The following is a 27,033-nucleotide window of genomic DNA, read 5'->3' on the forward strand; positions in this document are numbered from 1 at the left end:
TATGAGAGGCTTGTGATCGGTTTCCAGCTCAAATTTGAGGCCAAACAGGTACTGATGCATTTTCTTTACCCCGAACACACACGCTAATGCCTCTTTCTCAATCATGCTGTAGGCCCTCTCTGCCTTAGACAAGCTCCTGGAGGCATAGGCGACAGGTTGCAACTTCCCCGCAATGTTAGCTTGTTGTAATACACACCCGACTTCGTACGACGACGCATCATATGCTAGCACAAGTCTTTTCCACAGGTTATACAATACAAGCAGCTTGTTGGAGCATAAAATGTTTCTGCCTTTCTCAAAAGCAATTACTTGGTTTTTTCCCCATACCCAGTTCTCAACTTTACGCAATAACACATGTAGGGGCTCTAAAAGGGTGCTTAACCCTGGTAGGAAGTTATCAAAATAGTTGAGGAGTCCCAGGAACGACCGCAGCTCTGTGACGTTCTGTGGCCTGGGCATGTTCCTGAAAGCCTCTGTCTTGGCGTCTGTGGGCCGAATGCCGTCCGCCGCGATCTTTCTCCCCAAAAACTCCACTTCTGTTGCAATGAAGACGCATTTCAACCTCTTCAGCCGCAGCCCTACGCAATCCAGCCGCTGGAGGACCTCCTCCAGGTTTTGTAGGTGCTCGACGGTGTCCCGACCCGTGACCAATATCTCGTCCTGAAAAACCACCGTGCGTGGTACCAACTTAAATAGGCTCTCCATGTTTCCCTGGAAGATCGCTGCAGCCGACTGAATTCCAATCGGGCATCTGTTGGAGATGAACAGTCCCTGGTATGTATTGATGCAGGTGAGGCCCTTCGAAGACTCCTCCAGCTCCTGCGTCATGTAGGCCGAAGTCAGGTCAAGCTTGGTGAACGTCTTGCCTCCTACCAGCGTCGCAAATAGGTCGTCTGCCTTAGGTAGCGGGTATTGGTCCTGTAGTAAGAAACGATTAATAGTTACTTTATAATCGCCGCAAATCCTGACCGTGCTATCACTTTTGAGTACTGAAACAATCGGACTGACCCACTTGTTGAATTCCACTGGGGAGATGATGCCCTCGCGTTGCAGCCTGTCCAGCTCGATTTCCACTCTCTCCCTCATCATGTGAGGTACCTACGCTCGCGCCTTGTGGTGAATGGGTCATGCCTCTGGGAACAAGTGGATCCGCACCTTCGCCCGGAAAAGTTTCCAATGCCTGGCTCAAAGAGGGAAGGAAATTTGTTAAGAACCTAGGTACATGAAGCCTCATCGCCATGTGATGGCGCTCGGATGTCATCCCAGTTCCAGCGGATTTTGTCCAGCCAGCTCCTTCCAAGCAGTGTGGGGCCATCACCCGGGACAATCCAGAGTGGCAGTTCGTGCACTGTGCCCTCGTAGGTGACCTTGACCATGGCACTGCCCAGGACAGTGATAAGCTCTTTGGTGTATGTTCTCAGTTTCGTGTGGATGGGGCTCAGGGCTGGTCTGAGTGCCTTGTTGCACCACAGTCTCTCAAACATCTTTTTACTCATGATGGATTGCCTAGCGCCAGTATCCAGTTCCATGGCTATGAGTAAGCCATTCAATTTTACATTTAGCATTATAGGTGGACATTTCATCGAAAATGTGTGCACCCCGTGTACTTCAGCATCTGCCTCCTCTCTGAGGCTTGAAATTGCTTTGATCCACCATGGACCAATCTTCCTCTGCCACGTGGTGGTTAGCAGGTTTTGCAGAGCTTGCAGCTCATCTGCAAGCTCGCTGGAGGTGCCCCATTGTTGCACAGCTCTTGCAAACATACCCTTTGAAACGGCATGTATAGGCTGAATGGAAGCCTCCACAACGCCAACAAGGTGTGAATTGCCTTGCATTCATCCTTTGTTGTGGACTCTGAGTCATCTGGGTCACCTGAGGCCTGCTGGCAGTTGCAGACTCATGGTTTATACCCTGTACATTTCTGCTCGCAAACACAGTTCCAGTTAATTTATGAACATTGCTAGCACTTGTGTGCTGAGAGATTTGTTTGGTGTTATCACTGGTGGACATAAAAGCCTGTGCTATCGCAATTGCCTTACTGAGGGTCGGTGTCTCAACAATCAAAAGTTTTCGTAGGATGGTCTCGTAGTCAATGCCCAGTACAAAAAAGTCTCTGAGCATCTGCTCCAGGTAGCCATCAAACTCACATTGGCCTGCAAGTCGCCTTAGCTCGGCGACGTAGCTCGCCACTTCCTGACCTTCAGATTGCTGGCACGTGTAGAACCGATACCTCGCCATCAGCACGCTCTCCCTTGGGTTAAGATGCTCCCGAACCAGTGTACACAGCTCTTCATACGACTTATCTGTGGGTTTCACCAGAGCCAGAAGGTTCTTCATGAGGCTGTAGGTCGGTGCCCCGCAGACCGTGAGGAGGACCGCTCTCCTTTTTGCAGCGCTTCCTTCTCCGTCCAGCTCGTTGGCTACAATGTACTGGTCTAGCCGTTTGACATAGGCTTCCCAGTCCTCACCCTCCAAGAACTTCTCCAGGATGCCCACAGTTTGCTGCATCTTTGCGTTGGATTCGTATACTTATCGGCAGTTATTGTGTTCCTGACACAGATGAGACTGCACACAGGGAGGTTAAAGTAACAGTGACCTCAGTCTTTATTAAGACATTTGAGAATGAGGAACAGGCCCTAGGGGCCGGCTTACATACAGTGCTTCCAAGGGATGCTGGGATCCCTTGGGACCTCAGGGGATGCACTCCCTGGTGGCAGAACATGTGAGTGCATGCTTTGCAGATACACAATAGATGGGCCCGATGATCACCTACACAGCCCCAACAAGGTGTTAACTGCCTCGATTTAATGATTGATGGCGGACTCTGGGTTATTTGAGGTCGTGCGGCAGCAGACGGCGTGTATGTTCTGCCATGTATATTCCTGCCGGAATACGACGTTACTTTGTGCACAGTACTGGCCGAAATCTCTATATTCCGCAAAATCTGTTTGGTGTTGTCGCTGGTGGACATAAATGCCTGGACTATCATTATGGCTTTGCTTAGATTCAGAGTTTCTACAGTCAACAGTTTGCGAAGGATTGTCTCATGGCCATTGCGCAGGACAAAAAAGTCCCTGAGCATTTGTTCTAGGAATCCCTCAAATTCGCAATGTCCTACAAGCTCATAGCTCGCCACTTCCTGGCCCTCCGACCGTTGACACGTGTAGAACCGATACCTCGCCATCAAAACGCTTTCCTTAGGATTTAGGTGCTCCCGGACCAGCGTACCCAATTCTTCATAGGATTTAGTTGTTCGTTTTACTGGAGCTAGGAGATTCTTCATGAGGCCATGGGTTGTTGCCCCACAGACAGTAAGGAGGATCGCCCTTCGTTTGGCAGCGTTCTCGTCCCCTTCCAGCTCGTTGGCCACAAAGTATTGGTCAAGTCTTTCCATGAAGGCCTCCCAATCGTCCCCTTCTGAGAACTTTTCCAGGATACCAACTGTTCTTTGGTTTTTCGCGTGGTTGGTCGTTACCTTGTCGCCAATTGATACACTCATAATAAAGGATGAAACTGAGTACTGTGTACAATGAGCAAGTGTGACCTTAGCTCCTTTAATAAGACTCCAGAGTGTAGGTACCTCATGGCATTTCTTGGGACTCCAACAAGTAGGCCCTCTGTTGGTGGTGTGATATAGGTTACAAGGAGTTAAATACATAACAACGCTATAGCCCCTCCAAGTCCAATATATCCTTCCTGAGGTGTGATGCTCAGAACTGAATGCAGTACTCCAGGTGGGGGTCTGACCAGAGCTCTGTACAGCTGTAATATAACTTCCACCCTTTTGTATTCCAGTAAATGCCAAAACGCCATTAGCATTTTAAATTATTTTTTTTACTGTCCACTAACTTTCAGTGATTTTTGTACTTGGACCTCTACAGTTCCCAGCTTCTTGCCATTGAGAATAACTAAGTATTCTAGTATTCTAGAGTTTTGCTTTGTTTGCCTTCATCTGAATGTTAGAAGAGGGATGTTGGGGAGAGGGGATCATGCATGCAAAGCAGATGGAAAAGGTGAGCATGTGCAAGAGAGACAGTATGGAGCACATGGAGTGCAAAAGGAGTAATTGGGAGGTTTTAGGTGCGTAGGAGGTTTAGAAGAACATAAACGCATCAGAAGCACAAAGGACATCAGAGAAATTACATTAGCAGTATCAAAGCCATAAAGATAATCGGAGGTATCTGAAACTTTAACAGAAGGCATTAGACACTGGTCATTGTGCAATTAATGTAGAGAAACATCCCAAGGTGCTTCATGGACATGTGAACAAAAATGGATGTGGAGCCACAGAAGGGGAGATAAGGATCTCTCCTTCTGTGGCTTGGAGTTTTAAGGAGTATCCTAAAAGAGGAGAGGTTGGTGGAAAGATTTAAAAAGGGAATTCCAGAAAGTGGGGCCCAGACATCTCAAGGCATGGCCACCATTGGTGGGGAGAAGGGAGAGGAGATGCACGAGATTAGAGTCAGAGAAACAGTTTGCGGAAGGAGCGTTTGTAACACTGGAGAGGTTCCAGAGATTAGAAATATGAGGCCATTGAGGGATTTAAATACAAGGATGAGAATTTTAAGTTTGAGACCTTGGAGGATCGAGAGCTAACATAGGTGAATGAGGAGGGGTGTTGATTGATAAATGAGACTCCGTGCGAGATGGGATACAAGCGGCAGAGCTTTCGGTAAACTGAAAGTCAGCCAGGGGAACATTGGAATAGTGGTGACTTGAGGTGATAAATATGCAAAGGAGGGTTTCAATGGCAGATGAGCTGACTTGGAACAGCATAGTTGATGTTATAGAAGCCTAAGGAATTGAGTATTCAGAGGCTTCAGAGGCTTGAAGGTTGGGGAGGTATTTGGCATCATAAGTACAATAGGACAATAGAGTAATGTTGAAATGGAGGAGGAATCTGAAGGAGAACCTTCAGCAGAGTGAAGATAAGAACATAAGAACATAAGAAATAGGAGCAGGACTTGGCCCCTCGAGCCTGCTCAGCCATTCAATAAGATCATGGCTGATCCGATTATGGACTCAGCTCCACTTCCCCGCCCGCTCTCCATAACCCATTATCCCCTTATCTTTTAAGAAACTGTCTATTTCTGTCTTAAATTTATTCAATGTCCCAGCTTCCACAGCTCTCTGAGGCAGCGAATTCTACAGATTTACAACCCTCTGAGAGAAGAAATTTCTCTTCATCTCTGTTTTAAATGGGCGGCCCCTTATTCTAAGATCATGCCCTCTAGTTCTAGTCTCCCCCATTAGTGGAAACATCCTCTCTGCATCCACCTTGTCAAGCCCTCTCATAATCTTATACATTTCGATAAAATCATCTTTCATTCTTCTGAATTCCAATGAGTAGAGGCCCAACCTACTCAACCTTTCCTCATAAGTCAACCCCTTCATCCTCAGAATCAACCTAGTGAACCTTCTCTGAACTGCCTCCAAAGCAAGTATATCCTTTCGTAAATATGGAACCCAAAACTGCACACAGTATTCCAGGTGTGGCCTCACCAATACCTTATATAGATGTAGCAAGACTTCCCTGCTTTTATACTCCATCCCCTTTGCAATAAAAGCCAAGATTCCATTGGCCTTCCTGATCACTTGCTGTACCTGTATACTATCCTTTTGCGTTTCATGCACAAGTACCCCCAGGTCCCGCTGTACTGCAGAACTTTGCAATCTTTCTCCATTTAAATAATAACTTGCTCTTTGATTTTTTTTCTGCCAAAGTGCATGACCTCGCACTTTCCAACATTATAGTCCATCTGCCAAATTATTGCCCACTCACTTAGCCTGTCTATGTCCTTTTGCAGATTTTTTGTGTCCTCCTCACACATTGCTTTTCCTCCCATCTTTGTATCATCAGAAAACTTGGCTACGTAACACTCAGTTCCTTCTTCCAAGTTGTTAATATAGATTGTAAATAGTTGGGGTCCCAGAACTGATCCCTGCGGCACCCAACTAGTTACTGGTTGCCAACCAGAGAATGAACCATTTATCCCGACTCTCTGTTTTCTGTTAGTTAGCCAATCCTCTATCCATGCTATTATATTACCCCCAACCCCGTGAACTTTTATCTTGTGCAGTAACCTTTTATGTGACACCTTGTCAAATGCCTTCTGGAAGTCCAAATACATCACATCCACTGGTTCCCTTTTATCCATCCTGTTCGTTACATCCTCAAAGCACTCCAACAAATTTGTCAAACATGACTTTCCCTTCATAAATCCATGCTGACTCTGCCTAATCGAATTTTGCTTTTCCAAATGTCCTGCTACTGCTTCTTTAATAATAGATTCCAATATTTTGCCAACCACAGATGTTAGGCTAACTGGTCTATAGTTTCCTGCGTTTTGTCTGCCTCCTTTTTTAAATAGGAGCATTACATTTGCAGTTTTCCAATCTGCTGGGACCTCCCCAGAATTCAGGGAATTTTGGTAAATTACAACCAATGCATCCACAATCCCTGCCGCTACTTCTCTTAAGACCCTAGAATGCAAGCCATCAGGCCCAGGGGAGTTATCTGCCTTTAGTCCCATTATCTTATTGAGTACCACCTCCTTAGTGATTGTGATTGTGTTAAGTTCCTCCCCCCCATAGCCCCTTGGCTATCCACTGTTGGAATATTGTTAGTGTCCTCTACCGTAAAGACTGATACAAAATATTTGTTCAGAGTTTCTGCCATCTCCATGTTCACCATTACTAATTCCCCAGTCTCGTCCTCTAAAGGATCAACATTTACTTTAGCCACTCTTTTCCTTTTTATATACCTATAGAAACTCTTGCTATCTGTTTTTATATTTTGTGCTAGTTTACTTTCATAGTCTATTTTCCCTTTCGTAAACATTTATTTAGTCATTCTTTGCTGGCTTTTTAAAGCTTCCCAATCTTCTGTCCTCCCACTAGTTTTGGCCACTTTGTATACCCTTGTTTTTAATTGGATACCGTCCTTAATTTCCTTAGTTAGCCATGGATGGCTATTTTTTCGCTTACATCCTTTCCCCCTTACTGGAATATATTTTTATTGAGAGTTGTGAAATATCTCCTTAAATGTACACCACTGTTCATCAACCGTCCTACATTTTAATCTATTTTCCCAGTCCACTTTACCCAACTCTGCCCACATACCTTCATAGTCTCCTTTATTTAAGCTTTGTACGCTGGTTAGAGATCCTACTTTCTCACCCTCCATCTGGATTTGAAATTCAACCATGCTATGATCACTCATTCCGAGGAGATCCTTTGCTAGGAAATTTTTTATTAATCCTGTCTTATTACACAGGACCAGATCTAAGATAGCCTGCCCCCTGGTTGGTTCCATTACATATTGCTCAAGGAACCCATCCCTTATGCAGTCTATGAACTCCTCCTCAAGGCTACCCTGACCAATTTGATTTGTCCAATCAATATGGAGTTTAAAATCACCCAAGATTATTGCTGTTCCCTTTTTACAAGCCCCCACTATTTCCTGGTTTATGCTCCGACCAACAGAGTTGTTACTGAACAGAGTTGCTATTGTTAGGGGGCCTATAGACTATGCCCACCAGTGACTTTTTCCCCTTAGTTCCTTATCTCCACCCAAACTGTTTCAACACCCTTATCAGATGAGAGACTTGGAGAGGAAGGTGAGAAAATATTGAACCAGTATCACAATCTATGTTTTTCCAATAAAATGAATATGTGGGTTCATACAATGTCCCTATTAGTGTGTCACCTAGGAACATAAGTACGAGGTGGCACAATTTAGCAAATAGCACATGATCACTATAAGCGCTACAGCAGAAAGCAAGGATCCAGCAAAACTCCAGTTCCCTCTGATCTCCATTGTGCTGAGCTATGTAAGCTCATTTATAAAATTGGCCATTCATAAAAACACTCAATTGTATAGGATTGCACATTACATTTTTATTGAACATTTATTGAAAAGTTTATTTTTAAAACTTTCAAAGGGTTTTAAAAATTTGTTAGGAAAGTTTTTTTTAAATCCGTTATTTGAAGTCAATGGGACTAATGTTTCTGTTGAACACTCGACAACCAATTTGAAATGTTCCTGTTGTGTTAGTCAGTTATATTGTCTCACATTCAGCCTCTATACCTACTGAACAAACTGAAGGACAGTTTATGATGTCAGCTGCATGGCAACATGGTACTTTTAGAAAACAATAGGGTCAAATGGAATTGATTTGCGTAACACAAAGCTTCCCACGGCAGGAGTATAAATGGAGAACTCGGGCACATGCCCTGCACACTCCCCTGTAAAGTCTTTACTCAATGGCACAAAACCCACACGAGGCACATTCTATGGACAAGGTCACTCTATGACCTGAACCTTTATTCACAGGACCAAGAAGTGATGACCTCCCTTTACATACCTGGATGACCAGGTAAAGAGTGTCTCCCACAAGTTCACCCCCTGTGGTCAAGGTGTGCATTGCTTAAGTATATACAGTATTGCAGTGGTGTTACATAGAGGTTACACACATGACATCATCTCCCCCCCCCAAAGTCTTATTGGGATCATAGGTTAAATCTTTCAGGTGGTCTACGCTCCCTCGTGGAGCGCCGCAGTTGGGGCTCTTGTTGTTGAGCCTTGGCGTGAGTGTCTGTCACCTGTGGTGATTCCGGCCTGTCCGGGCTGACCGCCGGGACTGTGCAGGCTGCTGAATGTTTTTGTTGCTCGTTCACTGGCGGTGGTGTGAGCACCATCTCATGACCTTCCTCGGGTTTCTCAGTGTCCATGCTGAACCTTTTTTTTACTTGGTCCAGATGCTTACAGCATATCTGCCCATTGTTAAGTTTAACCACGATGACCCTGTTCCCCTCTTTGTCTATTACAGTACCCTCAAGCCATTTGGGCCCCACGGCGTGATTGAGGACAAATACGGGGTCATTTATTTCTATACATCTCCCCCTTGAATTTCGGTCATGGTACTCATTTTGGGATTGGTGCTTGCCCTCAACTATGTTGGTCAGGACTGGGTGAATGAGGAACAACTGAGTTTTGAGTGTCCGTTTCATAAGTAGCTCAGTGGGCGGGACCCCTGTGAGCGAGTGCAGTCGGGACCTATAGGCCAGCAGGAGACGCGAGAGGCGGCATTGAAGGGAGGGTCCTTGAATCCTGAGCATGCCTTGTTTAATGATTTGGACCGCACATTCCGCCTGGCCATTGGAGGCCGGCTTGAACGGTGCTGTCCTGACATGGTTGATGCCATTGCCCGACATGAACTACCGGAATTTGTAGCTCGTGAAACATGGGCCATTATCGCTAACAAGGATGTCCGGCAAGCCGTGGGTTGCAAAGACCGCACGTAGACTCTCCACAGTGATGGATGTCGTGCACGAATTCAAAATGATGCACTCGATCCATTTCGAGTACGCATCTACCACAATGAGAAACATTTTTCCCATAAACGGGCCCACGTAGTCCACGTGAATATGTGACCATGGCCTGGTGGGCCAGGGCCACGGGCTGAGTGGGGCCTCCCTGGGGGCATTGCCCAGCTGGGCACACGTCGTGCACCTGTGAACACAGTGTTCCAGGTCTGAAACAATTCCCGGCCACCAAACATGTGACCGGGCAATGGTCTTCATCAGCACAATGCCTGGATGCTCGCAGTGGAGTTCCCTGATGAATGCCTCCCTGCCTCACTGGGGCATGACTACCCGGCTGCCCCATAGTAGGCAGTCAGCTTGGATGGAGAGCTCATCCATCCGCCTGTGAAACGGTCTGACCTCCTCAGGGCATGCTTCGTGTGCGGGCGCCTAATCCCCAGTCAGGACACATTTCTTAATCAGAGAAGGGAGGGGATCTCTGTTTGTCCAGATTTTGATCTGGCGGGCTGTGATGGGGGAGCCTGCGCTGTCAAAGCATCAACGGCCATGACCATCTCAGCGCTTTGCTCCGCTGCCCTCTCAGTGGTGGCCAGTGGAAGCCTGCTGAGGGCGTCAGCGCAATTTTCGGTGCCAGGCCGGTGCCGGATGGAGTAGTCATAAGCAGCCAGTGTGAGAGCCCATCGCTGTATGCGAGCTGACGCGTTGGCATTGACAGCCTTGCTGTCTGACAACAGGGATGTTAACGGCTTGTGGTCCGTTTCTAATTTGAACCTCCTGCCAAAAAGGTACTGATGCATTTTTCTTTACACCATAGACACATGCGAGTGCATCCTTCTCAACCATCCCATATCCCCGTTCTGCTTGAGAGAGCGACCTGGAAGCATAAGCCACAGGTTGTAGTTGGCCCTCAGCATTACTCTGCTGCAACACGCACCCAACCCCATAGGACGATGCATCACATGTCAGAACCAATTTCTTACAGGGGTCGTACAGGGTCAATAACTTATTTGAACAAAGTAGGTTCTGCGCCCGATTGAAAGCCCGTTCTTGACAGTCCCCCCAAAATCAATCACAACCCTTCAGCAGGAGCACGTGAAGCGGCTCCAACAACATGCTTAAGTTCGGCAGAAAGTTCCCAAAATAGTTCAAGGGTCCCAGAAATGAACGCAGCTCCGATGTGTTGCCGGACCTGGGTGCTCGTCGAATCACCTCTGTTTTGGATTCAGTGGGCCGAATCCCATCTGCAGCAACCATCCTGCCCAGGAACTCAACCTCAGGAGCCAAAAACACACACTTAAGACTTCTTGAGTTGCAGGCCTACCCGGTCCAGTCGACGTAGCACCTCCTTCAGGTTGTGGAGGTGTTCCTCGGTGTCACGACCCATGATGAGGATGTCGTCCTGAAATACGATTGTTCCAGGAATGGATTTGAGCAGGCTTCCCATGTTTCTTTGAAAAATCGCGGCCGCTGATCGAATGCCAAACGGGTATGAACAGTCCCTTGTGCTTGGTGATGGTGGTCAGTAGTTTAGATTCGTCGGCCAGTTCTTGGGTCATGCAGGCTGAAGTGAGGTCCAACTTGGTAAACAGCTTGCCACCTGCCAGCGTGGCGAAAAGATCCTCCACTCTCTGGAGCGGGTATTGGTCTTGTAGGGACACCTGATTGATAGTGGCCTTGTAGTCGCCACAGATCCTGACAGAACCATCCGCTTTTTGGACGGGAATGATGGGGCTCGCCCAGTCGCTGAATTCAACGGGCGAGATGATGCCCTCTCTCAGCAAACCGTCCAATTTGCTCTCAATGTTCTCCCGCATCACATACGGCACTGCTCTGGCTTTGTGGTGTACTGCTCTGGCGTCCGGGGTGATGCGAATCACTACTTTGGAGCCTTTGAACATCCTGACGCCAGGTTGAAATAGTGACTCAAATTGTTGTAGGACTTGTGAGCACGAACTTCGCTCCACAGATGACATTGCGCGCACATCCCCCCATTTCCAGTTCATCTCAGCCAATTAGCTCCTCCCAACAGTGCGGGACCATTGCCCGGGACAATCCAGAGCGGTAGCCGGTTCACTGATCCATTGTGTGTGACCGCCAACATTGCACCGCCTAGTACTGGAATGATTTCTTTGGTATACGTCCGTAGTTGTGTCTCAATGCGTTCCAGTTTGGGTCTACTGGCTTTGAGTGGCCATAGCTTTTTGAATTGTTGAACGCTCATGAGTGACTGGATGGCCCCCGTGTCCAGCTCCATGCATACAGGGATGCTGTTTAATAAAATCTTCGTCATCATTGATGGCGTTTTGGTATATGAGCTGTGAATGTTTGCCACATGAACCCGCTGAACTTCAGCGTCCATTGATTTGCCCCAAGAGTCATCCTGCCTCACATAACCCTCCACCTCATAAATTAGCCTGGTTACAGGCTTCCTGCACATTCAAGCTAAATGGCCACTGAGGTTGCAATTTCTGCAGACAAATTGTTGAAACCTGCAAGTCCTGGCAGAGTGTTTGCCCCCACACCTCCAGCATGAGCTGAGATTCCCATTGTTGTGAACAAAGGAGCAATGACCCGGCATTCCTCGCTGATTGTCCCTTTGACTGCTCTTGAGTACCCTGTTACTGGATGTCAATGGCACCATACCGCATTGTCCACTGTGATGGCGTAAATGTCCGTTCAGCCTGCCATTGTCTCTGTTGAAAACCCACTCTGGGGTCTATTGCTGCCTGGGGTATATCGAACTGCCCTTGCCTGCCTGCGGGGCTCTGAGTCGCGTTTCTGATATTGACTCCCTGATCCCTCGCCACGTTGGAGGCAGAATTGCGCGCGTATATTATTTTGGTTTCCTCCTCCCCCACCATGAAAGTCTGAGCCATCAACGCCGCCGCTTCCAAAGTCAAGTCCTTGGTCTCAATTAACTTTTGGAAAATCCCCATATGACCAATGCCCTCCATAAAGAAGTCCCTTAACATCTCCCCCCTGCAGGCGTCTGTGAACTTACAGAGGCTGGCCAAACGTCGGAGGTCCGCAACGAAGTCCGGTATGCTCTGTCCTTCACGATGTCGGTGGGTATAGAATCTGTGTCGGGCCATGTGAATGCTGCTCGCCGGTTCAAGGTGCTCACCGATTAGTTTGCTGAGCTCTTCAAAGGTTTGGTCCGCCGGCTTTTCGGGTGCTAGTAGGTTCTTCATGAACGCGTAAGTTTTAGGTCCGCAGCTGGTCAGCAGATGGGCCCTTCGCTTGTCGGCCGCTGCATCTCCCAGCCATTCTTTCGTGACAAAGCTATGCTGGAGCCTCTCAATGAAATCGTCCCAGTCCTCACCAACACAGTACCTATCCTCTGTGCTACCGGTGGCCATTCTCGTGGGTCATTGATTCCCGTTTCTCATTGCCAATGTAATGTCCTTACTCAATGGCACAAAACCCACACGAGGCACATTCTATGGACAAGGTCGCTCTATGACCTGAACCTTTATTCACAGAACCAAAAAGTGATGACCCTGCGTGGGACTTCCCTTTATATACCTGGATGACCAGGTAAGGAGTGTCTCCCACAAGTGCACCCCCTGTGGTCAAGGTGTGCATTGCTTAAGTATATACAGTATTGCAGTGGTGTTACATAGAGGTTACATACATGACACCCCCCACCTACAATCATTTGTCGTCCCAATTTCAGTATTCCCAATTGTGCATTTGCAATGCACAAAACTCTGTTCCAGGAGCGCTGAAGCTGAAAATTGACCGCACTCTTTTATCACTAAGCCACAATTCTACTACGGTAATTTTTCGTTTTCCTATTACAGATATCAAGACACTTGCCTTTTGTCTGAACAATGGTCCACTGAGCTGTATACTGACACAGACAGTACTTGATTTGACCAACAGAGCTGAGCATTTTTAGTATCAGGAATTTTCGCAACCCTATTTTAATCGTTGGATTTTCATTGTTAAATCAGTCCACTGACAATTTCTCCTTGTTCTTAGCAGCTTTGATTGAGGAAGCTGAATTACAGAGCCAAATCCCTCAGGTTAATTTTAGGCATTGTTCCTATCTCTTATAAAAATCTGCATTTCCAGGCATTTGATAACGTCCCTCATAAGAGACTGTTAACTAAAGTTGAAGCCCATGGAATTGAGGGCAAATTATGGACCTGGTTAGATTGGCTGAGTGACAGCCAACATTGAGTAGGGATAATGGGCAGGTACTCTAATTGCAGGATGTGACTAATGGCATTCTACAGGGATTTGTGTTGGGGCCTCAACTATTCACTGTATTTATTAAGTGAGTAACTATCAAGCTCTGCCCCCCAATGCCTCCCACTTGAACCAGGACTGCGGCCCTGACTGAATCATTCCACTCGGCCGAGAGAGAGCTGCCGGCGGGAACCGAGAGGGAGCGGCCGGCAGGGGACAGAGAAGCGGTGTTGGGCCGAGAGGGCCGGCGGACAAAGAAGCAGCAGGGGGCTGAGAGGGAGCGGTCGGCAGGGGGCTGAGAGGGGAGTGGAAGAGAGGGAGAGGGAGTGGGAAAGAGTGAGAGCGAGACTAGGGGGGAGAGACAGAGAGATGGGGGGGTGGGAAGAGAGAGGGGGAGGGGGGGTGGGGAGGAGGAGGGAGAGAGAGACTGGGAAAGAGGGAGAGTGGGGGAAGAAACACGGGTGGGGAGGGTAATCGGAGGGGAGAGCGGGAACTCAAGATAAATGGATCCCATTCTTACAACCCCCTACAAGGGACATTGTTGAAGTGGATGAAATCCAGAAGTCACAACACTGTCACTATTCACTTCATACCTAATAAACCTGTTAACAATGCGAACACAATGCCCCATCTATAGTGGGGTGGGGGGATAAGGTCATGCACTTGCGCTGGTGTAAGGAGGGACTTTGGCTGGGGGGGGGATGCACTTGCACTGGAGTAATGCACTTTGGCTGTGCAGGGATACACTTGCATTGGACCTTGGTGGACCTTGGTGTCTTCTGGGGACATCTATCCTCTGTGGCTTCTGGAAGTCAAAGTGGATCGAGATACAATTTGCAAAGTCAGTGAGACCTTGGGATGGGCGGTTCCAATTACAGATTCCAGAGAAACTTCAGGGTGTGGCTTATCCTCCAAGGGGACCAATTATAGACAAAGGGCGGACCAGGGTGGCCATTTTCACAGTACAAATAAGCGCGTCCATTTACTAACAACTTAGATGATGGGATAGAGAATCACATAAAAAAAATTGTCGCTGACATAAAGATAGACGGCATTGTAAGCAGTGTAGATGGAAGCATCAAATTACAAAGAGGTATTAATCAATTAAGTGAATGGACAAAAATCTGGCAAATGGATTTCAGTATAGGCAAGTGTAAGGTCATCCACTTTGGACCGATAAAGGACAGAACAGGGTGCTTCCTAAATGGTGAAAAACTAGAAACACTAGAGGTCCAAATAGACTTAGGGTTCCATGTACATAGATCATTAAAATGTCATAGAAACAAAGAAAATAGGTGCAGGAGTAGGCCATTCGGCCCTTTGAGCCTGCACCATATTTCAATAAGATCATGGCTGATCATTCACCTCAGTATCCCTTTCCTGCTTTCTCTCCATACCCTTGATCCCTTTAACTGTAAGGGCCATATCTAACTCACCCTTGAATATATCCAATGAACTGGCATCAACAACTCTCTGCGGTAGGGATTTCCACAGGTTCACAACTCTCTGAGTGAAGATGTTTCTCCTCATCTCAGTCCTAAATGGCCTACCCCTTATCCTAAGACTATGTCCCCTGAGTCTGGACTTCCCCAACATCGGAAACATTCTTCTTGCATCTAATCCGTCCAGTCCCGTCATAATTTTATATGTTTCTATGTGATCCCCTCTCATCCTTCTAAACTCCAGTGAATACAGGCCCAGTCGATCTAGTCTCTCCTCATATGTCAGTCCTGTCATCCCGGGAATCCCCGTCTGGTGAATCTTCGCTGCACTCCCTCAATAGCAAGAACATCCTTCCTCAGATTAGGAGACCAAAACTGAAAACAATATTCCAGGTGAGGCCTCACTAAGGCCCTGTACAACTGCAGTGAGACCTCCCTGCTCCTATACTCAAATCCCCTAGCTATGAAGGCCAACATACCATTTGCCTCCTTCACCGCCTGCTGAACCTGCATGCCAACTTTCAATGACTGATGTACCATGATACATGTATATTGTAAAGAGCTGGGGTCCCAGCACTGAGCCCTGCAGCACCCCACTAGTCATTGCCTGCCATTCTGAAAAGGACCCGTTTATCCCGACTCTCTGCTTCCTGTCTGCCAACCAGTTCTCTATCCACGTCAGTACATTACCCCCAATACCATGTGCTTTAATTTTGCACACCAATCTCATGTAGGACCTTGTCAAAAGCCTTTTGAACGTCCAAATACACCACATCCACTGGTTCTCCTTTGTCCACTCTACCAGTTACTTCCTCAAAAAATTCCAGAAGATTTGTCAAGCAGAATTTCCCTTTCAGAAATCCATGCTGACTTGGGCCGATCCCGTCACTGCTTTCCAAATGTGCTGCTTTTCATCTTTAATAGTTGATTCCAACATTTTCCCCACTACTGATGTCAGGCTAACCGGTCTATAATTACCTGTTTTATCTCTCCCTCCTTTCTTAAAAAGTGGTGTTACATTAGCTATCCTCCAGTCCATAGGAACTGATCTAGAGTCGATAGACTGTTGGAAAATAATCACCAATGCATCCACTATTTCTAGGGCCACTTCCTTAAGTATTCTGGGATGCAGACTATCAGGCCCCGGGAATTTATCAGCCTTCAATCCCATCAATTTCCCTAACACCATTTCCCGCCTAATAAGGATTTCCTTCAGTTCCTCCTTCTCACGAGACCCTCGGTCCCCTAGTATTTCCAGAAGGTTATTTGTGTCTTCCTTCGTGAAGACAGAACCAAAGTACTTGTTTAATTGGTCCACCATTTCTTTGTTCCCCATTATAAATTCACCTGAATCTGACTGCAAGGGACTTATGTTTGTTTTCACTAATTTTTTTTTCACATATCTATAGAAGCTTTTGCAGTCGGTTTTTATGTTCCCAGCAAGCTTCCTCTCATACTAAATTTTCCCCCTCCTAATTAAACCCTTTGTCCTCCTCTGCTGTATTACAAAATTCTCCCAGTCCTCAGGTTTGCTGCTTTTTCTGACCAATTTATATACCTCTTCCTTGGATTAAACACTATCCTTAATTTCCCTTGTTAGCCACGGTTGAGCCACCTTCCCTGTTTTATTTTTACTCCAGACAGGGATGTACAATTGTTGAAGTTCATCCATGTGATCTTTAAATGTTTGCCATTGCCTATCCACCGTCAACTCTTTAAGTATCACTTGCCAGTCTATTCTAGCCAATTCACGTCTCATACCATCGAAGTTATCTTTCCTTAAGTTCAGGACCCTTGTTTCTGATTTAACTGTGTCACTCTCCATCTTAATAAAGAATTCTACCATATTATGGTCACTCTTCCCCAAGGGGCCTCGCACAACAAGATTGCTAATTAGTCCTTTCTCATTACACATCACCCAGTCTAGGATGGCCAGCCCTCTAGTTGGTTCCTCGACATATTGGTCTAGAAAACAATCCTTAATACACTCCTGGAAATCCTCCTCCACCGCATTGCTACCAGTTTGGTTAGCCCAATCAATATGTAGATTAAAGTCGCCCATGAATACTGCTGTACCTTTATTGTACCCATCCCTAATTTCTTGTTTGATGCTGTCCCCAACCTCACTATTACTGTTTGGTGATCAGTACACAACTCCCACTAGTGTTTTCTGCCCTTTGGCATTCCGTAACTCCACCCGATTCCACATCATCCAAGCTAATGTCCTTCCTTACTATTGCATTAACTTCCTCTTTAACCAGCAACGCCACCCCACCTCCTTTTCCTTTCTGTCTATCCTTCCTAAATGTTGAATGTTGAGTTCCAGCTTTGGTCACCCTGGAGCCATGTCTCCGTGATGCCAATTACATCATATCCGTTAACTGCTATCTGCACAGTTAATTCGTCCACCTTATTCTGAATGCTCCTCGCATTGAGGCACAGAGCCTTCAGGCTTGTCTTTTTAACACATTTTGCCCCTTTAGAATTTTGCTGTAATTTGGCTCTTTTTGTTTTTTGCCTTGGGTTTCTCTGCCCTCCACTTTTACTTTTCTTCTTTTTATCTTTTGCTTCTGTCTCATTCTACTTCCCTCTTTCTCTCTGCATAGGTTCCCATCCCCCTGCCATATTAGTTTAGCTCCTCCCCAACAGCACTAGCAAACACTCCCATGAATAGGAACAAAATACAATATATAAAGTATATAACATAAAATATAATCAAAAGGGCTAATGGAATGCTGGCCTTTATATCAAGAGGACTAGAATACAAGGGGGTAGAAGCCATGCTGTAACTATACAAAACCCTGGTTAGAGCACACCTGGAGTGCCGTGTTCAGTTCTGGGCACCACACCTTTGGAAAACATAGAAACATAGAAAATAGGTGCAGGAGCAGGCCATTCGGCCATTCGAGCCTACACCGCCATTCAATGAGTTCAAGGCTGAACATGCAACTTCAGTACCCCATTCCCGCTTTCTCGCCATACCCCTTGATCCCCTTAGTAGTAAGGACTACATCTAACTCCTTTTTGAATATATTTAGTGAATTGGCCTCAACAACTTTCTGTGGTAGAGAATTCCACAGGTTCACCACTCTCTGGGTGAAGAAGTTTCTCCTCATCTCGGTCCTAAATGGCTTATCCCTTATCCTTAGACTGTGACCCCTGGTTCTGGACTTCCCCAACATTGGGAACATTCTTCCTGCATCTAACCTGACTAACCATGTCAGAATTTTAAACGTTTCTATGAGATCCCCTCTCATTCTTCTGAACTCCAGTGAATACAAGCCCAGTTGATCCAGTCTTTCTTGATAGGTCAGTCCCGCCATTCCGGAAATCAGTCTGGTGAACCTTCGCTGCACTCCCTCAATAGCAAGAATGTCCTTCCTCAAGTTAGGAGACCAAAACTGTACACAATACTCCAGGTGTATCAGAAGGATATATTGGCCTTGGAGGGAGTGCAGCGTAGGTTTACTCAAATAATACCTGGACCCAAAGGGTTAAATTACAAGGAACGATTACACAATCTAGGGTTGTAATCCCTGGAATTGAGAAGATTAAGGAATGATTTGATCGCAGTTTTCAAGATCTTAAGTGGAATTAATAGGGTCGATAGTAAGTGATTTTTAGTTTTGTCACTTTAGGAACATGGGATCAGGAATAAGCCATTTAGCCACTCAAGCCTGTTCTGCCATTCAATGAGATCATGGCTGATCTGTGCCCGAACTCAATATACCCGCTTTTGCTCCATATCCCTTAATTCCTTTCGTTAACATAATCTATTAATCTCAGATTTAAAATTAACAATTGACCCAGAAATAGTTTTGGCATGGCTATGTTCCTAAAGTGACAAAACTGAAAATCACTTACTTACTGCAGTGAACCTCTTCACATCTTTTTATATCACCACTTAGAAGTATCGTTACAACTGGGAACGGTCGCATAGTGGTAATGTTACTGGTAATCCAGCGATGAGTTCAAATCCCACCACGGCAGCTGGGGAATTTAAATTCAGTTAAATAACTACCAGGTTGTCGGAAAAACCTATCTGGTTCACTATTGTCCTTTAGGGGGAAGGAAATCTGCCATCCTTACCTGGTCTGGCCAATATGTGACTCCAGATCCACAGCAATGTGGTTCACTCTTAACTCTGTGAACTGGCCTAGCAAGCCACTCAGTTGTCAAGAATGTGGTTCACCACCATCTCAAGAGCAATTAGGGATGGGCAGTAATTGCTGGCTGAGCCAGCGAAGTCCACATCCTGTGAAGGAATAGAAAAAAATGGATCTTTCTCAACCCTAAACTATTATTTATCATTTATTTTATAATGTAATTTTTCTCTGGCTTAAATTAGTTTTTTATTTGCAAGTTATTTGATTTCATAAAAGTCTTTGTATTGTATTGATAGGATGAGAGAAGGTTTCAGCAAATAGCCATTGCGAACAATGAAAGTAACATCAATAGATCTTTTGCCAGAAGTCCTAACCATGGAAGCTTCACACCTACCATGAAGGTAAAATAGTTTTCATCTGTTAAAGTATAAAGAAGATATCACATGTCCAACCAACAGTGAGATTGGATGAAGAATTAAGAGTGACAAATTTGTCAGTTATAATCATGACATACTAGGTGAGATCTTTTGCCCCACTGTTGCACCAACAGAAGTGTGCCTATGTATGTGGAGGGGTCCAGGGGGCAGAACTTCTCTCCCATCCCTTGGGATGCCACTGATCTGGCCTAAGTATAAAGTCCTGCAGTAGCTGAAAGAAGAAGGTATTATTGAAGAAGAGGAAGAGCAGCTTTATGGCAACAACGGCTCCTTCAGTATGCTGTGCTACTAATTTCAGTGACAGTGAGATGGAGGTCCTGCTGCAGGAGATGAGGTGTGGTCTGCTTGGTATCCACAGCTACAATTCACCAAGGTCAGTGAGGGGAGGTAGCAATGGTGGTTAGTGCCACTTCCTCAACATCCTATGCAATGCAGAAGGAAGTTTAGTCACCTCAAGGCTAGGAAAGTTAGAAGGAAGTACTCATACCCTGGATGCCAGCCTACTCACTGCTGACCCTTTCTGTGATCTATGGCTTCACAACAGCATTATACTGTGTGCCCTCCTACCTGATAGCTACAAAATGAACGTACCCTCAATCTCACCTGCATGCTTCCCCCTTCAAAGGCACATCTAGTATGTTTCTTGGAACTTTAATTCTTGAATTCACTCCCACTCTGACCTCTGTCCTAGGCCTCCTATGTTGTTCCAATTAAGCTCAATGCAAGCTGGAGAAACAGCACCTAATATTTCAATTCACATTTTACAGCCTTCTGGCCTTAACATTGAGTTTAACAACTTTAGATCTTAACTACTGCTTCTATTAACTCTCATACAACAGGTGTTGGTAATGGAGGATGGTTGCACCAGAGCCACTGAGTGTGGAGGAGGTGCAGGCTCGTTCTTGGGGTGGGGGTCCCCTATCGATACTCGCCGTGAGATGATCCACACCCCTGGGGTCTACCTGCCTTCCTTCCACCACATTCCTGAGCCATGAAAGCATTCTCTGTGTTAGATTTCCCATGTATCCCTCCTCCTCTGCTATTCTGCTGTAACCATTTACATCTCCTCTGGACCTATCTTTTATTTCTATACTTTCTCATTATCACCTCATTCTGCCTTGCACCATCATCAATTTTGTCATTTAATGACTCCTGCTCTGCACTCTATCGCACATCTCTTAATTGTGTTCATTTCCTGCCCCATGGCCCAGCACTTGCTTAAAAGCTGAAAATGCTGGAAACACTCAACAGCATCTGTGAAGAGAGAAACAGAGTTAATGTTTTAGGTTGATGACCTTTCATCAGAACTGCCACAGATGCTGCCTGACCTGTTGAGTATTTCCAGCATTTTCTGTTTTTATTTCAGATTTCCAGCGTCTACCGTATTTTGCCCTTACTGAAAAGCTGTTCATCTTTAACATCTTCCAATTCTGATGAAAGGCCCTTCACATTGGCGCCTGTTCCAAATGGACACAGTGTAGCTGGAGCATTACTTGTGCAATCCAGTCGCATTGTGCCGCGATCCACTAATTTAATACTTTTTTGGGTCTTAATGAGCCTTGTGCACAATTTGCTTTCTGTTTCTTTCCTCTTCTAGCATCTACAAGCTGAAACCTCTGTCAATAGAATGTAGTATATGACCTCAATCCTTGACGTTTTGCTGAAAAGTTACCCAAGCATCTAAAGCACAATTTGAGTATTTTGATTGTCCTCCAGGATCTATCCTGCACTTCTGTTGTGTCTCTGCAAAGAGGAGATACATTGAACTTGTGGCAGCTTCCTGGAAAATACAAATTTGTGTGTATCATTCAATCATGTTGGTCACATGAGAGTCACGTTCTTTTCTGTTTGTGTATAAGAGGCCATATAGTGTGCCTGTATGGCCATGTTGATGCCATCAGTAGTTTCTTGCACTCTTGAAAATACTCCCATCTTGGAAAAAGCCAAATGTCCTCTGATACTACCACCGTGCTCCATTGGGAAACTAATAAAAGGTGCTGCTCAAGCAAACAAACTGATCCATATGTACACAACTACACAATTGGCTGGGTGATATTTGAGATATCCCCTATAATAGAACTTTAAATCCTGCAGCAGCATGAGGTTTTCTTCCCCCTCCCCCATCACTCTGATGGGAGTATGTCCACGAGTATTTAAATTAGCTGACCCCACACAATGTGCTGGGCCAGTGGTTTACCTGCGGGATTAGCGAACGTCTCATGACTCCGACTCACCCTATCCCAGAACCAGTGCGCCACAGTCATCGGTGCGTACGCCCCAACACTCAATGCAACAGATGAGACCAAAGAGGGTTTTTACTCCAGCCTCAAAAAATCCCTATCCCACGTCCCTATGAACGACAAACTGATCCTCCTCGGCAACTTCAACGCCAGAGTCGGTAAGGACACAGACCTCTGGGGAGGCGCAATCGGCAGAGAGCGGGTAGGGAAAGCCAACTCCAGCGGTCCCCTGTTCCTGACAAAATGCCTAGAGCACAACCTTGTCATCACTAACACCTTGTTCAGCAATATCCTAGCTCCAAACACTGGCACCTGCTCGAATATGTCATCGTCCGAGCAAGAATGTGCGCATCACCCGCGCCATGACAGGAGCTGACGACTGCTGGACGGATCACCGCCTAATCCGTTCCATCAGCAACGTCAATATAGCCCCAAAACCGGGGTACTCAAAGACCCAGCTAAGAGAGCCCTATACAGCCAGCGCCTCACTGCTAACCCGGCCCTTGATAACCCCGAGACGCAGAATGCCCACAGCGTTTGGGTCTGCCCTCAAGGCCACCATAATCAGTGCCTGCGAAGAGACACTCGGTCACTCAACCAGGAAACACCAGGACTGGTTTGATGAGAATGACCAGGAGATCCAAGAGCTAATAAATCGCAAGCGCAGGGCATTTTGGAACCTAAAACAACAACCCAACTCGGAAGCAGCAAACTAGCATTACAGACGGCTTAAGGTCGAGGTCCAACAAAAAATCCGCGACCTAAAGAATAGATGGTGGGTGGAGAAAGCACAGGAAATTCAGCAATTGGCCGACAGCTATGTTGTGTGAGGATTCTTCACCGCAGTCAAGGCCACCTACGGCCCAAGCACCTAAGGCCCCACCCCACTGCTGGCCAAGAACGGGGAGACACTCATCAAGGATACCGAGACAGTCAGGATCTGCTGGAAGGAGCACTTCGAAGATCTCCTTAACCGAGACTCTGCCTTCGACGCGAGTGTCCTCGACTCCATCCCACAGCATGCTACCCGCCACCATCTCAGCAAAACCCCAGCCCTACACAAGGTAGAAAAGGCCATCGGGCCAGCTCAAGAACAACAAAGCAGATGGCATCACCGCTGAGGCACTAAAGTATGGCAGAGAGGCACTATTGGCATAAATGCATGACCTCATCTCTCTCATCTGGAAGGAGGAGAGCATGCTGGGAGATCTCAGAAATGCAATAATCGTGACCATCTTTAAAAAAGAGGACAAGTCTGACTACGGCAATTACAGAGGAATCTCCCTGTTAGCAGCCTCTGGGAAAGTTGTGTTATGTCTGTAATGCACTTTGAATGACTCCATGAAGCAATGTGTTGTACTCAAACTGTAGTGACCTTGGGGTTCTTTATTTGTAACTCCAGAGTGAGGCACAAGCATGGTGGGCAGCCTTTTATACTGGGCCCTGCACATCTATATAGGTGACCCTCAGGTCTCCCACTGCCCTCTGGTGGACAATCTCTGCCACAGGGGCAGGAAACCCCGGTCTCCATCAGTTGCACCCTCTAGTGGTGCCCGCATAGTATATACACAGTGTAAACCTTATTGACAGTACATCAGGTAACAAGTCTCCATCTTATGGAACTATACAGTGACTACACAGAGTATATCTATAGTCTGCATATATTACATCACTCTCCCCCAACTCCTTTGTGCCGATTACTTTTGCACTATGTGCTCTGGCTTAGCTCTCCCCAGACATATGTACCAATAGCCCTTGCACCTTGGCTGTGCTTTGGCTTGGCTCTCTCCCTGTTAACCCCCAAGTCCTTTTGCCACAATGTTGGGTAGTAGTTACCAATTTGGATGGTTCGATGATGCAGTGGAGGTTCCAGTGGGTTGTGCGTGTGATCCAAGTGTGTGTCCATGGCTATATATATCCATTTCCTGCACCCCCCACAGCGAGATCGTGCAGCTGGCTCATTACATTAAGAGACAGGATCAGACACAGTGCAAGTACAAAGAGGAAGTTACAGTTTGTATCGTGACACCTTGGTTCATTGACTTACATTCGTTACGTTTTGCGGTTGTGCGCCAGGATTGGGTAGATTGCATTCATGGTTCCGTCATGGTAAGTACTGAGGTAGCAGTACAGGTATGCGAGGACGCAGGTTCCAGAGCAACCAGACGGGGTCCTAGTCGTCTGATAGCGGCGCTGCGCCCCCTGCTAGCAGGGTGGGCTTGGTTCACTCACCTAGCCAGGACTCAGGGCCTTTGCCATTGCCAAGTGGTGGACAGAGCCACAGATGTGTGTGGCCTCCCTGTCCTCCTTTGAGGGCTGCAGAATCTTCTGCCCGCTCTCTAACGGTGTTGGGAACCTGGCTGTTCCATGTCTCGTTTGGGGAACTCATTGGTTCTGACCTTTCGCTCCTGGACATGGCCGAGGTAGCGACTGGGTCTGGGGTCTGCGCCGTCTCCACCTGGGTGGTGGGCAACGGCAGCCGACTGTGCGTATTGGCGCTGTTTTTGTTTCCAGGTCCATGATGAATAGTGCCATCGCATGCCTGCAGTGTGGGATAGACCTGGGGCCGGGCCAGCGCCTTTACCCTCCCGAATTCACTTGCTTGCTACTTTTGGGGACACTCTATTCCCGACATCTCGCAACAACATTTTGTTCTTTACATTAGGACTGGTACCGACATCTCGCAACGACATTTTGTTCTTTACATTCGGAATAGTACCTACATCTCGCAACAACATTTGGTTCACAATCTTAATTGGTTCGTTACATTGATTGCCATGCATACAATGTCTCTTTAAGTTCAGTTGGTTACAGGTCTCCTTTAAGAGAAACCTGCTGGCTTTACCCCAACCAAATCCTTTGTTAGACACCACGTGTTGGTCCCTCAGCATTGCTCATCGTGATATGGCTATGGCCATTTATTTTTCAGGCACGCTGCACCTCGCTGCATCAGGGACGCCATCTTGTCTCTGTCCTCGAGGTCGACTGCCTTGATCCTTCTCTCCCGCGATTCTGCCACAAAAGTTGGAAGAGTGCCTGTGAATTCTACCTTCCTCCCCAGGAGTCCTGCCACTGGAGCCGGGAAGGTACTTTTAGGTGGTTCTGGTCGGATCATTGCCACGCAATCATGATGGACGGTCTGGGCCTCAGGTGCTGCGCTGGTCTGTTCTCTGTTTCCTGGCCCAAGCGAAGGTGAGGTTTTGCTCTGCCTCTGAGCACGGGGGACATCGATTGCTGGAGTGAAGAGGTCTTCCCATTTCCACTGGACCTACCCCATCCACCTTCTTCCGAGTAGCATTGGACCATCACCTACAACAATCCACAGAGGTAACTTGTGCACCACGCCATTATGGGTTACACTTACATCCGCACTACCAAGGACTGGGATCAGCTCCTTGGTGTAGGTGCGCAACTTTTCCTGTACTGGAACCAGCTCATTCCATAGCCTCTCAAAGGCATCCTGGCTCATCACTGACTGGCTCGCTCCCGTGTCCACTTCCATGAACGCAGTTTATCTCAACTTTCATTTTCACTGGAGGACAATCGGTGGTGCAGGTATACACTCCATACACTTTTTCTTGGGGCTGAGCTGCCTCTCTGGCCAAATCATCATACTCCCCGCTAGATTCAAAGTCATCTACCGACTCCTCTGCTAGACGGTGAGTCGTATTTCTTTTACACATACGCTGGAGGTGGCCCTTCGTGTTACAGGCTTTGCATACGTACTCAGCAAACCGACACTGGTGAACCCTATGGATTCCTCCGCAACGCCAGCATGGTGTTACTCGATTACCACCCCTCGGCGGACTCTGAGTTCTGGAACCCTGAGGTCTGTGCTCTCTGCCCTCTGCCACATTCTACAGTCTTGTCTGTGAAAGGCACTATTCTGTGTACAGTACTTGCTGGGTTTGAGTCCACAGGATGAATGATTTGCTTGGTGCTGCAGGTCGAGGTCATGAATGCCTGACTGATGCTGATGGCCTTCTGCAGGTTGACTGTGGTGTCGGCAGATAATAGCTTGTGAAGGAGACCCTCGTGACCAATTCCTATAACGAAGATGTCTCGCAATGCTTCGCTGAGGTGTGTACCAAAATCACACGATGCCGCAAGTCTCCTGAGGTCGGCAGCATATTTTGCGATCTCCAGGCCCTCAGATCTGCGGTGAGTGTAGAATCTGTGCCTGGCCGTGAGGATGCTCTATTTTGGTTTTAGTTGGTCGCGAATTAGTTCAGTCAGCTCATCGTATGTCTTATCCTTGGCCTTCGTGGGTGCCAGCAAGTCCCTGACGAGGCAGTAGACCTCGGGCCCACAGCTGCTTAGCAGTATAGCCTTGCGCTTCTCCGCCAATATGGCCTTCTCCCCTGCCAGGTCGTTTGCCACGAAATATAGCTCGAGCCTTTCCGTGAAGGCATCCTAATCATCACCCTCTGCGAAGTCTTTTAGTGTGCCAAAGATAGTCATAATCACGTGAAAGTCCATATTCTTGTTGCCAGTTGTTATGTCTGTAATGCATTTATGAATGACTCCACGAGGCAATGTGTTGTACTCAAACTGTAGTGACCTTGGTCCTTTATTCGTAATTCCAGAGTGAGGCACAAGCATGGTGGGCAGCCTTTTATACTGGGCCATGCACACCTAGATAGGTGACCCTCAGGTCTCCCGCCGCAGTGCCCTCTGGTGGATAGCCTCTGCCACAGGGGCAGAAAACCCCGGTCTCCACCAGTTGTACCCTCTAGTGGTGCCAGCATAGTATACACACAGTGTAAACCTTATTGACAGTACATCAGGTAACAAGTCTCCATCTTTTGCAACTATACAGTGACTACACAGAGAGTATATCTATAGTCTGCATATGCAACAAGTCGTCGCTAGAATCCTCCTCAACCGTCTTCTTCCTGTGGCTGAGGAGCTCCTCCCGGAGTAACAGTGCGGATTTTGTTCACTACTTGGTACACCGGACTTGATCTTTACGGTGCGACAGTTGCAAGAAAAATGCAGGGAACAACATCAATCCTTATACATGGCCTTCTTTGACCTTACAAAGGCCTTTGACACTGTCAACTGCGAGGGACTATGGAGCGTCCTCTTCTGTTTCAGCTGCCCCCAAAGCTTTGTCACCATCCTCCGCCTGCTCCACGATGACATGCAAACCGTGATCCTGACCAATGGATCCACCACAGACCCAATCCACGTCCGGACGAGGGTCAAGCAGGGCTGCGTCATCGCGCCCTCTTCTTGATCTTCCTCGCTGCAATACTCCAGTTCACAGTCAACAAACTCCCCGCTG

General features: G+C 47.0%; 1 protein-coding gene across 3 annotated transcripts in view; it reads left to right on the plus strand.

Moving 5' to 3' along the window:
* LOC139243617 (protein FAM184B-like) overlaps positions 1–27,033 on the plus strand; it is a 418,508-nt gene that overhangs the window by 378,552 nt on the left and 12,923 nt on the right. For all 3 annotated transcript variants that reach the window (XM_070870807.1, XM_070870810.1, XM_070870811.1), the window contains exon 14: positions 19,366–19,470. In XM_070870807.1, the coding sequence (XP_070726908.1) occupies positions 19,366–19,470 (105 nt within the window). The remainder of the gene's footprint in view (positions 1–19,365; positions 19,471–27,033) is intronic.

The sequence above is a fragment of the Pristiophorus japonicus genome, chromosome 2, assembly GCF_044704955.1.
Source record: "Pristiophorus japonicus isolate sPriJap1 chromosome 2, sPriJap1.hap1, whole genome shotgun sequence".
NCBI classification, from domain to species: domain Eukaryota; kingdom Metazoa; phylum Chordata; class Chondrichthyes; family Pristiophoridae; genus Pristiophorus; species Pristiophorus japonicus.